Source organism: Triturus cristatus, chromosome 7 (assembly GCF_964204655.1).
Source record: "Triturus cristatus chromosome 7, aTriCri1.1, whole genome shotgun sequence".
NCBI classification, from domain to species: Eukaryota; Metazoa; Chordata; class Amphibia; order Caudata; family Salamandridae; genus Triturus; species Triturus cristatus.
Window position 1 is genome coordinate 342,771,369 of NC_140590.1, and position 13,869 is coordinate 342,785,237.

General features: G+C 45.8%; 1 protein-coding gene across 2 annotated transcripts in view; it reads right to left on the minus strand.

Moving 5' to 3' along the window:
* The window catches only part of LOC146809618 (myosin-7), a 94,814-nt gene that overhangs the window by 15,392 nt on the left and 65,553 nt on the right, over positions 1-13,869 (minus strand). For both annotated transcript variants that reach the window (XM_085616464.1, XM_085616465.1), the window contains exons 17-27: positions 11,504-11,574; positions 9,253-9,340; positions 7,841-7,958; positions 6,291-6,414; positions 5,998-6,134; positions 5,615-5,870; positions 4,642-4,884; positions 4,125-4,301; positions 2,720-2,865; positions 2,041-2,131; positions 20-409 (exon numbers count right to left, since the gene is read on the minus strand). In XM_085616464.1, the coding sequence (XP_085472590.1) occupies positions 20-409; positions 2,041-2,131; positions 2,720-2,865; positions 4,125-4,301; positions 4,642-4,884; positions 5,615-5,870; positions 5,998-6,134; positions 6,291-6,414; positions 7,841-7,958; positions 9,253-9,340; positions 11,504-11,574 (1,841 nt within the window). The remainder of the gene's footprint in view (positions 1-19; positions 410-2,040; positions 2,132-2,719; positions 2,866-4,124; positions 4,302-4,641; positions 4,885-5,614; positions 5,871-5,997; positions 6,135-6,290; positions 6,415-7,840; positions 7,959-9,252; positions 9,341-11,503; positions 11,575-13,869) is intronic.

The window sequence follows — 13,869 nt, forward strand, 5'->3', positions numbered from 1 at the left end:
AGACAAGAGCCCTTCCTACCTTGGCTTTCACAAGTTGCTCCATATTGGACGCAATGTCATCAAGCTCCAGCTTAAACTCGCTCTTCTCTTTCTCCAGCTTCTGCTTCACCCGTTGCAGGTTCTCGATCTGCTCGCTAAGCTCGGCCACGGAGTCTGCATGCTTCTTGCGGAGTGTGGCTGCTGTTGCCTCACTATGTAGTGTGGCCTCCTCCAGGTCCCGCCTCATCTTCAGGAACTCAGCTTCACGCTTCTTATTCATCTCTATCTGTACAGAGGTCGCACCGCCTGCCTCCTCCAGCCGCTCACTGATCTCTTCGAGCTCTCGCGACAAGTCAGCACGCAACTTCTCCACTTTGGCCCGGGCAGTCCTCTCTGCCTCCAACTCCTCCTCCAGCTCCTCAATGCGTGCCTGGGTGGGAAAAATAAAAGAGATAATTCGTACCTAGGCAGAGGAGGTATGAAGGATGCAGGCACATGACAAACCTCACTTCTGAGTGTTGATCTGCATATACTTGGGCATGGGTTTCAACTACATGAGTCTTGCCTCCCACTGCCTCAAGGCATTCATTCTCTTAACGGAAACCATTATCAGACCTCTCTCCACAGCCCTCCCACATCGCCCTAAATCCAATGCTTTGCGCTCTTAACATCAAAGCGGCTACACCCTCATTCCTCCTTCCCACACACATCTTCTCCAAATCTACACTTCCACTCTCCCGTCGGACATCCTCACCAGGATAACATTGTTAATCTTGCACTCTCTGAGTTAAGTGAAACAATGTGATAAGTACCCAGTCCCACAAATTGCTCCAAATCTCTCTCAGATCATACAGATATGAAGGCATGAGTGTTCGCATCACACAGAGAGCAGATCATATTTTATAGTTCACAGAGGTATGACAGAGCAAGCATTCTATCAACAGTGAAAGATCTTGGATCTTTTAAACGGGTGCCTGTCAACTTAGAATCACAGACCTAAGTAAAGTTAAGAACACTTTCAGTGAGATTCGCCTAATTCAATTTTCCCCGGCACCCTAAAGAGATGTGAGTCTAAAGCTTGAATTGAATGGAACTTATTTATGTCAGTCAACATCTTCGAAAGTAAGAGGTTTTTTGTTAATGCATACTTTTAAAGATCCAATAAATGTACACATGGGTACTTACTTGGATAGAGACAGAAAGGAGGGTCAGAGACTGTGTAGTTTATTGCACAACCTCTGCGATTTTCATGTTCTTGTTGACATTCCTTAATTGAACTTCATGAGACAGTGGGATTGACATTTAGAGACACTTTCCACCATTCATGGCACTACCATGCCCATGAGAGGCAAATGCTCAACACAAGCTCTTTAGATATGGAAAGTCCAGTGCTTAATTTGAGCCGGTTTTCCTGTGCTCGGCACCAGCACTTAATTGACTACACCGCCACTTGTTACAGTCCACCACATTGAGGAGCTTTTTGATTAATTCCAAAATGAGCACAACAACAGCTGTTTAATATTTTAATAAACATTAACATTGAGTAATATCTGTCACCCAGCCATTCTTATAGGTTGGGTGGCCTGTGATAGTCAAATTGTCACACTTGTAGGAATGTGATGGTTAGTAGTTGTGTAGGTCATATTATTGGCAGCGCTGGCAGGGGCAATGGCTGGTGCAACCTGCAGTGGCCACCTGACGAGGGCCCTGGCACTTATGTTTTTTACAGATTAAGTACTAGGAAAGACTAAGCGGTAAATGGATCTGAAGAAGAGACTATCTCCAACTTGGTTACAGCGAGGACAGTGTGTTCATAACATGATAAAGTTGTTTTGGAAGTAACGAAGAAAGGTATTACCAGTATTCACAACTAGGAAGAGTTTGTGGTGGTCAAACAAGGTAATAAGAAAAGGTTTAGTCTTGAAATTTCCACTTACTTCTTCCTATCACAGTGTTCAGACACTTATTCTAGAACACACAGAAAGGGCAATGCATACATTCTGGGTCACATGCTTTTTTTATTTCTCTAATTGGGGGAGAGCATTGGAATGTGACACTCACTTGTAGTTCCTTTAACTTCTTCTGCAACTGGGCCGCCAGGTTCTGTTCATCCTCAATCCTAGCGTTCAGCTGGTTGATTTCAAAATCTTTTCTGGGTTTGGAAAACACATCAACAGTTAATAATGCAGTCCTTATTAGTTGCTTTGTCCACCCCTACCCCCTCTTTAGCTTTACCACATCAGCTACCTACACACCTAAGACCATCCACAGGCATGTAAGGCTAAAGAGACTACCCTTGGCTTGCCAACCAGTGTATGAATTTGGCACATCCTGTCTGACCATGAGAATTTATATTTTGAGTTTCTCTTTAAATCTTTGTGTCCCCATTATTAAGACATGGGACTATCTTTGAGGAGCCAGACTGATACCTTGGGCAATCTAGTCAATTCTCGGTAGACTCTGAATAGTCAGTACAATTAGGGCAGATCACCTCAACTAGTCCACAATAGATTTCCTCTATTTACTCTCATATTCTTTGAGTGTTGAGTGTGAGCATGAAGCGCACAGAGAGCAGCCATCCCAAAGAGAAGAAAGTACATCATCTTGATTTGTTCTTGTGACAGTATAGAAAGGGTACATTTGCTAGGCAACCTGAGAAGATCGGGAATTTCTGTGAGTACTCCTCCTGTATCCAATCTTAGAGGACATTCCTAATAGACAGTCCAAAATGGGTTCTTACTTCTTTAGTCTCTCTTCTAGTTGCTGCTTGTCATTCTCCAAATCCATGAGACTCTCCTGGGACAGCTTCAAGTCTCCCTCCAGCTTCCGCTTGGCGCGTTCCAGGTCCATGCGGACCTTCTTCTCCTGCTCCAGGGATCCTTCCAGCTATGGGAATCGCAAGCACATTGTAGCTGAACCACTGGTGGCCTATTAATCATTCCTGCTGCAGTAAGAGGGCCCTCAGCCACACTGCATGGCCTATTCTAGAATGGTAGAGACCTTTCCATTCAACCCTCGTTCTAGAGATGCAGCTAAGCAAGATAGGTCAAAGAACCCCATCAGTTGCCATGGTACAACAGCCTATTCAAACTGTAAGAGAACTTAACGCCCTTTCCCACCAGGGAACCGTCCAATTAAGAAACTTCAACTTCTCTTTGCTAACCCTCAACACTACAGTTCTAGTTTGGTAGATAAATTACTCTAACAAAAATTGCTAAATTCACAAAAATGTGCATGATGTAATCTTGCATCATTATTTGCTGCTTGGAGCAGAAAGTGCTTCTCCAGGAGATATTTTCTGCTCCAACCTATGGGCTGTTGGTATCACGTGTAGCTTTTTTTTTTACTCAATGTATGCCCAATTCACAGGAGATGCTAACAAGACACATTTCATACCATTCACATAATATCACGTAATTGTTGATAAATTTCATAAAAAAGAATTGTGCGGTTTTACATACCCTGTACAGGTCCTCTTAACTATAGGACATCCTAATGTGCCCTAATGTAACATAACCATTTTCAAAGAAATTTTCTGACTGACCCATCTCGCCTACAGTGAATATTTCATGGGTTTTGATATTTAATTAAACCCATGAAACATTCCCAGTGGGGAGGAATACTGTAGTAACAACAAAACCAACTCAAACATATACATCTGCCTCTGATTCTGAACCTATTGCTCTCGCTGCAGCATTCCCCTTTCCATTCACGGTAATTAAAGGAATCTGGAGAAAATAGTGGGTAGGGAATAAGAGATTGAGGCATAAAACAGAAAAGAATACATTTCTCAAAGCCATCTACAGATAACAACTAAACAACATGCGCTGGCCGTGCTATTTCCTTGGCCCACCCCGCCATTACTCCTATTTCTTCGTCTTACACAGATATCAGGTATTTAATCTGCATGCGTCCCACATGTTTTAAGTGTGTTTTTATAATTTGTAAAAGAATGCCTTAAAGGCTGAATGGCAAGAAAATTTTAAAAAATTGCCTACATTTATTTTCACAGAACCTTTCCACCAACGTCCCTTCAAAGTAAGACAGAGTCCAATCTCAAGTGGCACTCCAAGATCCATGTTTGAACAATCCCAACATAGATAAGCAGTCATCCACAGATAATATTTTACAAGGCCTATACGTACATCATCCACTTGCTGCTCCAGCTTTGCTTTGGCTTTGCTGAGGATGTTGACCTTGTCCTCCTCAGCCTGGAGGTCATCCAGGGTCTGCTGATGAGCCTCCTGCAGGGCCTTCTTCTCTTTGGTAAGTTTGGCGATGATCTCATCCAGTCCAGCCATCTCCTCTGTCAGGTTCTTCACCTGGATGTGGAATAATAAGGTTAGTCCATTTGTATTAACACTTTCAGTCAATATCACCTAATTTCATGGACATTTGGGAGCTCCAGTTGTTCTAAAGGCAATAAAAGAAAGTGGTTGTCTAACAAAGAGCAGGACAATGTTAAAGGCAGATAGGGTTAAATGAAATGAGGTAGAACGAAAGCAGCGAGGAGTGAACCACAGCCACCCCAAACACTGATGACCTCGTCTTACTTATAATATGTGGCATAAGATGGGGAGAAAGGTGACAGGACTATAGAATCCATCACCCTATCCATAGAGGGAGAAAGAGGATGGTTAAGGGCACGCCTAGCAGCCTCACCTTGTTCTCTGTTGCATGTTTCTCCTTCTCCACCTTGGCCAAGGTGAGCTCCAGGTCGTCAATATCTTTTTTGAGCTCTGAACACTCATCCTCGAGTTTCCTCTTCTTGGCTGTCAGCTCGGCGTTCATCTCCTCCTCATCCTCTAGGCGCTCTGTCTGCTCCTTCACCTTGGCCTCCAGCTGGATCTTGTTCTTGATGAGTTGATCACATCGTTCTTCTGCATCAGCCAGATTGTCTTGCTCCTGCAGTGGGACAGAGAATGTGATTGCGGAGCCACAAACAACTTCAGGACTTCACAGGGCAGTGGTTCTCGATGAGAAACCTCTGTAATTGTTGACCTAATATTAAGTACTGAAGCCAGAAGTAACACTTAAACCTCTAGGATGAAGGTCATCAGCTCTCTTGACATTGACTTCGGACACATGCACTTAATGCCTTTACTGCGCGAGTCAAGAAATCAACTTGGATGATGCACAGGTGTTTAAGAAGTTAAAGAAAAGCTACACTTGGACGAGGTTGTCACTGTCAGTTTGAGGTATCCGATGGGACGGGGGTCATCTAATTCTACGTCTTGTGATATGAGAGGTGATTCATTGCATGAGCTTTGAAGGTGAGCTCTTTCTACTGAGGCTTGAGAAGTGAACATGTAAAGACATGTAAATCTCGCCTGGAGGCTTTGTGAAGCAAGTTAGTAGGTGCAGCTGGAAGAAATGCACATCTACCCATAATGGTCTGAGAGAGGAGTGAAAAGAGGTAACTGGGAGTCATGTAGCTTTATCGTGGAAGTTTTAGAGATAAGAATATACCTCTAATTGTAAGACATGAAACTGTGCCACTTGGCCAGACTGGGGAGATGATCCTCCCTATGGTCTGTGAGGACCTTCACTTGGTTCTCACTAGTAGTCTCTGAGCTTTTCCTCAGCACCATAACTCTGACCTCCACCTCCAAGGAAATGTGCAGAGAAGACTCACAGCTTGAACTTGTAGCTGCAGGTCATTCTTCTCCTGGAGCAGGGACACCATCTTCTCTTCCAGCTCCTTGCGCCGAGCCTCTGACTTTTCCAGAGCCTCCTTGAGCTTCTGGAACTCCTCCTTCAGGGTCTGCATCTCTTTCTCAGACTCGGCGCTCTTCAGCAGTGGCTTGATCTTGAAGTAGAGCTTCATCCAGGGCCAGTTCTTCACTGACATGAAAGCTCGAATGTTCCACTGGATGACCAGTAGGGCATCCCTGAGGCAGTAGAAGGGCAGAAGATGGAGAGTGGGGAGAAGAAGAAACAGAATAGCATGAAGAATTCATAGAAAGGAGAAGAATAATGGACTGTGTCACACATGAGACACAGAAACTGGCATTGTACCTGCGCTCCACGATCTTCTTGAACTCCATCCTAGACAGCACTCCGCGGGACTGTGCCTGGATTCGGGTGATGATGCGAGACAGGCGTTCATCTCTCATCTCTTCAAGCTGACCCAAGAGACCAGCCTTGAAAAAGACCTGGGGGTGAAGAAGAACATCAGGAGATGCCTCAAGGTTTACATGGGATAGTGAAATGATCAGGGCAAAACAGTCAGCACTGTCAGCACCACAGCATCCACCATCTTGTGTTGTTCCAGAGATAGGGTGAACCTAGGGTGCAGTAAGACATCTTACCTTAGTGTGCCCAAACTTGTACTGGCTGTTGTCTATATCAAGGGACCCCAGGAGCTTTTCTGCCCCTTTCCGGCTGTCGATAAACTGGCCTTGTGGAATAGCGGCTGGGTTCAGGATTCGGTATCTGGAAGGAAGACAGAACCTGGGTCAATCACCTATAAATAAACCCTTTGACTATAATAAAGACCTAAAAACTCAAATTGCAGCCAAGCTACATTATACTCTTCTCTCTCCTTACAGGCGGGTAGAGGTCGGCTACCCTTGTAGCCTGTTCCTTGGGCTCTCCCACCCCCACCCAACCTGCCTGTTGACACTCCACAACTACTGCCTTTACGGAAATACAGAAAACTGAGCACTTATTTTTGAGAAATGCAAACCCATTTACAAGCACAGCAAAAATAATTCTGGAAATGCACTCATATATTCATAAACAAATCGAAAGACTCATACCTATACAAACGCGGAGGAGATTTTCAGGGATATCCCACAGGTAAATACAGAAAAAGGCTTTTGGGGAGGGATTTTTAGGGCATGTATACTTACTACACCGTTTCCAGGAGCTGCCATGAATATACATAGAGGGTTTTAGAAAGGAATGTACAAGAGCTGAGACGAGTTGTCAGAGCTAAAACCTGTATGCAAATGTTTCAGGGGCAGGCAGAGACATGCAAACACACACAAAAGACGAAAGAGAGCTCAGTGCAACAGACCAGTACTTGCAGTCTCTGGAAAGGATGGCAAACAGTGGTTCTCCCAAATAAGGTCGCTTCCATGGACTCTGGTGCCACCGTGCTTGCAGGACACTGAGGATCTTTTATTCCGTGGCACAGACAAGCTCACTAAGCCCAAGGGAATTGGGATCCGGGCCGTCAACCTACATTCCCCACACCGGACCGCTCCTGCTCCTCTGAGGAGGCCTACAATTTGATGTTGTAGGTTCTGTTTCCAAACAAGACATGTGAGGCTGTCTTTGTGCCCTTAACGGATTCTAAATCTGGGAGTGAGGCCACTCAGGAGGCTAGCATCCCACCCGATTAGTAGTAATGATTATTAAAGCAGCCACACTACAACCTGGCACCATGACACCTTGGGCGCCCTCAACAGCACATCCCTTCTTTGCCACACTTGTGAAGACCCCTGCAGAAGTCTTTCCTGTGGTGACCCTAGAGACTAAAGAGATGCCAGCAGGGCAGAGGCTCTGCTAACTATTCAGTCTCCCTCCATCCTTGCTGTCTGCTGCCATCCTTTCCACACAGCTCAAACCTGGCCAAGACAAACCCCTTTCCTGTGCTCAAAGGAAGGGAGTAACAGTAGGGGCAAGCAGTGTGGTGGTGGCAATCACTCTTGCCTTGGGCCAGCATTTAACACCGGGGGAAGCCATGTCACACGCCCACGCCGGTACAAAGACGAGAGGTCCAGGTCTAACCATGCCAGGGAATGGATGCATGCCTTTGATTAGGTGAAAAGTAGCTCCTTTTTGCCAAAGGTCTGGGTGGTTGTCACAAGCTCTCCCCTCCAAGACACACCGGGAGCTATGGAAGAGCGCTCACCTCTGGCGGAAGTCCCCGTAGAGGATCCGGTTGGGAAATCCCTTCCGGCAGATCCTGATACCCTCCAGGACCCCGTTACAGCGGAGCTGGTGCATGACCAAGCGGTTATCCATCACACCTGCATAGGATAGACACAAGAAGTACTGAAGAGAAAGAAATGAGGGATCATGCCGCTCACTTCAGGGAAAGAAGGCTGCCTCATTTGGACAGGAGAGGAAACATCTAGACAGGATCCCTGAAGAGGTCGATCCCTCTCGGGTGGCTCCTAGCAGTGGTGGTATTATAGGGATAAGGGGGTGTCCTGGGATGCGCGCATGTGTGTGTGTGTGTGTGTGTGTTACACGTGTGTAAGCTGGTATGGTACATATGTGTGTGTAGCTATAGAAATACCCCAGCCCTAAAGACCAGAAACGTAATTGCTCCAGAAGTTGGGCCCCACTGAAAAATATGCTGAATTCATCAAAGTGTAATTTGCAAACATACGGTGTAATTTGCAAACACCGTGACACATTCAGCAGCGCCTGCACCTTGTTGTCTGCTTTCGATCATCGCAACAACAAGGTGCTGGCAGGGAGGTGGCTCTCTTATTTCGGACTCCTGTAAGGCCCATAACAAAGTCCGAATTTGAGAGGTAATCAGGTCTCCTTTTGTTCGAGTCTCCTGGCTGGGAGCGGTCAGGAGTCTCACACGTAGAAGCAAATGCAGTGGAGGGGAAACAAAGGCTTACACCTTGTTTGCACTTCACACATACTTAAAAGAGGCAGCTGTTCACTTTGTTCAGTCCCTGTTTAGGAGATATGCATGCACTGTAAAAATGTCAGATGTGCTGGTCTTTGCCAGTATTTACACAAAATAAATAGCATTTACATAGTGCTTACTACCCCTGAGGAGGCGTTGGAATAATTTAAATATCACTATTTTTTCTTGGAAAGCACTATGGGTAGAGGAAGTTTACTCTGACAAAAAGCAATATTGTTTAATGTGTAGCTTACAAAAGTGTGACTCTTCTGCCTAAATCAGGAGGGTTTCCCTGTATACTCGAAATGTGATTTAATGTACTCATGATAGACATGTTAAACATACATGTGAGGGCTTAAGATCTGATGTCACGCGCCGTGATGTCACGCGCCGTGATGTCACTTGCATACTGATTAACTAGGTTAGTCCCCCCACATCTTTTTTTAGAACTTGTGCCCTGAACTGCCCCTCTTACTCAAGGAAAAGAAGGTCCCACCAGAACCGGGCAGATTTAGAGAGGAGCACGTGTGAGTGAATGAGTGATTCCTGCCTCACTCCATGCCCCTGAGGTCCACACGGGGCTGGGCCCCTTCGGCGGTGCAGTGTGGGGATGGGTGACAGCTGCGCTCTGTCAGTGCAGAACTGATGTCTTTTATTCTTCAGCACTGACTCACCTGGAGCCTTTGTTTCATTCGGAATGATACACCGCACAAAGTGGGGGTGTGTTGCGCGCAGGTTGGTCATCAGCTTGTTCAGGTTTTCCTGCAGGAGAGTGAGATGGCATCACGAAACAGAAAGGGAGGTGTGGACGGACAGACAGACAGACAGAGGAAAAGGAGAGAGAAAAAGAGCTTGAGACCTTTAAAGGGCACGAGAAAGGGAGAGAGACAATGCTGAGGGGAATGAGATGTGAAGAAGAGTAGAGGGCTGAAAGTGGAACAGAGGAAGAGATAACAAGCATTAGCATAGCCAATAGGTCTCGCCTTTGGGACCTTATAAGTGTTTAGCCATGCAACAGTTGCATAACGAAATACTTATAAGGTCCCAAAAGCGAGACCTATTGACTATGTCAAGCGGCCATGCGGCCGCGAAAGTGAAAGTGATCACAATCGCGATCAAACATCAAAGCGGCCGTGCGGCCGCGAAAGTAAAAGTAATCGCGGTAAAGCGCGGCGCGCGCGCCCGCGCACATGCACTGTAGCTCTAGGCTGGCCTGGTAGCACTTTTTGGAGCCCTCTCAATAAGTCTCGCCAGACCAGCGCATGCGCTGAGTCAGGCGAGACCTAAAAAGGTAGGGGAAAATTGTGACATATAAATGAGGTGATGAAATTTTGCCCTCTGCCCTGTAATCCTGGACCACTCGAGCCCGTAACCAAAGCATATCGTAACCAAAGCATAGTAAATATGATATCGTATACAAAAACATCGCCCCATTGGATTTAATGATAGAAGAGGCAGGGCTTTAAGTGGGCCGGGTCTGTCCGGCAGTTCTTTTCAGGGGGCCTCGAAACGGGTCTCTATCTGGCTCTATTTTCTATGCAAAATAAGACTACATCGAAGTTTGTTTTTTTAAATGTATACGTGGCAATTAGCTAGCTGGTGCGAACTCTTTTTATCATGACGGCTTTCTCCAGAATCCACAATAGGGCTACAGCATGCACGTGCGGTCTTCATTGACACGCCCCCCCCACACACCCTCCTTGCACTTGGGAGAGCAGGGGTGGGTCTATTATTTGCAGGACCCTGGGACAAAAGGGAATGTGTGAGGCCCCGCTAATTTACTTAAGTGACCACTTGCCAGGAAACCATTCAGAGACACTGTGGGAGGCCCATTGTACAGGATTTTAGCGCCCCCACAGTTTTAACTTTCAGCCCACAAGCAATTCTCACACCTTCAGCCTGATGGGTGTAAGAATTGCTTGTGGGCTGAGAGTTAACACTGTGGGGGCCTAAAATCCTGTACAATGGGCCTCCCGCAGTGTCTCTGAATGGTCTCCTTGCAATTGGGACAAAAGGAAGTGTCTCCCTCCCCTAGGCCCCCAGACAGCGCCAGCCCTGCGGGAGAGAGAAAGCAGGCAGCGAGCAGCCCTTGTGGCTCCTCCTGGTACACGTCACAGTGTAACTGTAATTATACTATTATGAAAAACGAATAGTGCGAGGCGAAATATCTATATATTATCAAGCTTTGTCAATTAGGTGATTATGGGGAAGACAAACGGTGGTACGGATCACATAAGAACGCAGTATCTCGGATTTTATGAAGTAAATATTGTCCTACCTGCTTATTATAATTATTATTGTTCCATTACTACTGCTATTATTTATATTATCATCATCGCGAAGAATAATATTTGCTGATAACGATGAAAACAAAAATGCAATAAAAAGTTATTAATATAAAAGAATGATAATGTAATAGTACTGATGCAAATACATTTGAATCGTTTTTATGTTGATTCTGCATGGTGAGTAAAGTAGGGAGTGCTCTAATCCGTGTTTACAGGCCCAGCTGGGTTGTGGTAGATGTGATTTGAGGTGTACGGCAGGCTGTACTGAAGTAAATACGCTTCGACAAACTGTGTCACAATTCTACCTGCATTGAGGTTAGGTGGAATAAATTGTGTCATGTCTATGTTTGTGTATACTGCAGTTGTTCTCTAATGAGTCCTAGATCTGACGACTTGTCAGAGCAGGGGTACTGCTACACTAGTTATCTTTATTTAGACCACATCCCTACTTAGATAGACCACACCCCTTTGAGGTTTGCCCCTCCCTTTTTAGAGAACCCCCAGTTTTTTTTCCCACTTAAAGCCCTGAGAAGAGGTACGCCCAATGGGACGATATGTTTGTAAAGGATATTCAGAGTTCGATACGTCTGCTAACGATATTTGGACATCACCTTCCCTTCAGTGTGCACCAACTCACCCGATGCAGCGCAGACACCGTCTGGAATGAAGAGCCCTTCTTCTTGGTGCCTTTGCCTTTGGCCATTTGCTCTAGCGTTGGAAGAAAAAAGGAGGAAAATCAGGCAAATGGTAGAAACAAAGGAAGGGCACCTCCGAGACACTCGCTACCCTCGGGTCTCTTAACTATAACACATGGGAAGCGCTCTTATGCCTCAGAGGATCATACCCAGGCCACAGAAAGATGTAAGAAACACCACAGTCCTCAAGGAATCAGACCCAGGCAAGGGATGCATGAGAGGTACAGCCTACTCCTAAAAGAATCAGACACTATGGAAGCATGAGAGGTACACCCTACTCCTAAAAGAATCAGACACTATGGAAGCATGAGAGGTACACCCTACTCCTCAAAGAATCAGACACTGCCATGGAAGCATGTGAGGTGCACCCTGGTCCTCAAAAAACAGACCCAGGCTAGGGAAGCATGTGAAGTACATCCTACTCCTCAAAGAAACAAGACATATGCCTCTGAAACATGTGAGGTACACCCTAGTTCTCAAAGAACAGACCCACGCTAGTGAAGCATGGGAGGTACACCCTACTGCTCAAGGAATCAGATCCAGACTCGGGAAGCATGTGAGGTACACCTGACTCCTCAAGGAATCAGATCCAGGCTAGGGAAGCATGTGAGGTACACCCTACTCCTCAAGGAATCAGATCCAGGCTAGGGAAACATGTGAGGTACACCCTACTCCTCAAGGAAACAAGACATATGCATCTGAAACATGTGAGGTACACCCTAATCCTCAAGGAATCAGATGCAGACTAGGGAAGCATGTGAGGTACACCCTACTCCTCAAGGAATCAGATCCAGGCTGGGGAAGCATGTGAGGTACACCCTACTCTTCAAGGAATCAGATCCAGACTAGGGAAGCATGTGAGGTGCACCCTACTCCTCAAGGAATCAGATCCAGACTAGGGAAGCATGTGAGGTGCACCCTACTCCTCAAGGAATCAGATCCAGACTAGGGAAGCATGTGAGGAGCGCCCTACTCCTCAAGGAATCAGATCCAGGCTGGGGAAGCATGTGAGGTACACCCTACTCCTCAAGGAATCAGATCCAGACTAGGGAAGCATGTGAGGTGCCCCTACTCCTCAAGGAATCGGATCCAGACTAGGGAAGCATGTGAGGAGCACCCTACTCCTCAAGGAATCAGATCCAGGCCGGGGAAGCATGTGAGGTACACCCTACTCCTCAAGGAATCAGATCCAGATTATGGAATAATGTGAGGTACACCTTACTCCTCAAGGAATCAGATCCAGACTAGGGAAGCATGTGAGGTACACCCTACTCCTCAAGAAAACAAGACATATGCCTCTGAAACATGTGAGGTACACCCCAGTTCTCAAATAATTAGACACAGGCCATGGATGGATGTGAGAAACACCCTTAATTGCAAAGAATCACTTGTGAGTTTATCTGAAACACCACTACCTTTTTCTCCTGCCTTATATTGTGGTGTACCTCGGTGCGGACATTTCATTCGTTCGTGTCTCACAGGTGGGGATATTTAAGGATGCTCTCTCATAGCTAGAGCCAGACTGACATAGAATTGGATCTCCATTGCAGAGAGGGTCTTCGGTGCCGCAGGAAGATTTTTGTGTATTTGTTGCTTCAGTACTTGCTCATCTTTTTATGAAGGTGTGTACACGTAGCATGTGACTAGCTGACAAACCTTGCAGTCACACATACGAGTAGCTTAAACACAAAGTATTCGAATTAAAAAGATACATTGGAGATAAGAGACCAGAAGAGCTAGGACAAATATTGGAAAAGCAAATAGGTTTTGCCTTTTGAACTACTGGCTTTGCCAATGCTATTTGCTGATGCTGTGCAACATCTGCAAAAAAACTTTTTTTGCGGATGCAGTGCAGCATCGCCCGAAAGAAGAAAAGAACATACCGCTGCCGGCAGGGTGTCAGTTCGGGGGAGCATTCATACATCACATGTGCAGACATACCATTTTTTGAATTTGACAATCCAAGATGGCTGGCGCCATTTGGAATCGAAAATAAAAAAAATTAACTTGAATTGCTAAGTGCTTTTGGTAAGGCACAGCAGTCCGGCAGTAAATGGCAGCCGCCAATCCTTCAAAAGAATTAAAACAAGCATTGGCATAGCCAATAAGTCTCGCCTTTGGGACCTTATAAGTATTTAGTTATGCAGCAGGTCCCAAAGGCGAGACCTGTTGGCTATGCCAATGCTTGCTTTCCTTCTGTTAAAGAAACGTGAAGTAGCCTGAAAGCCAGCGATTCGTTCATTGCTGGGGTATATAAAACATGTTCAGCAGTTAGTATGTATTAGTCAAAAGGGAAGGTGTGCCAAGG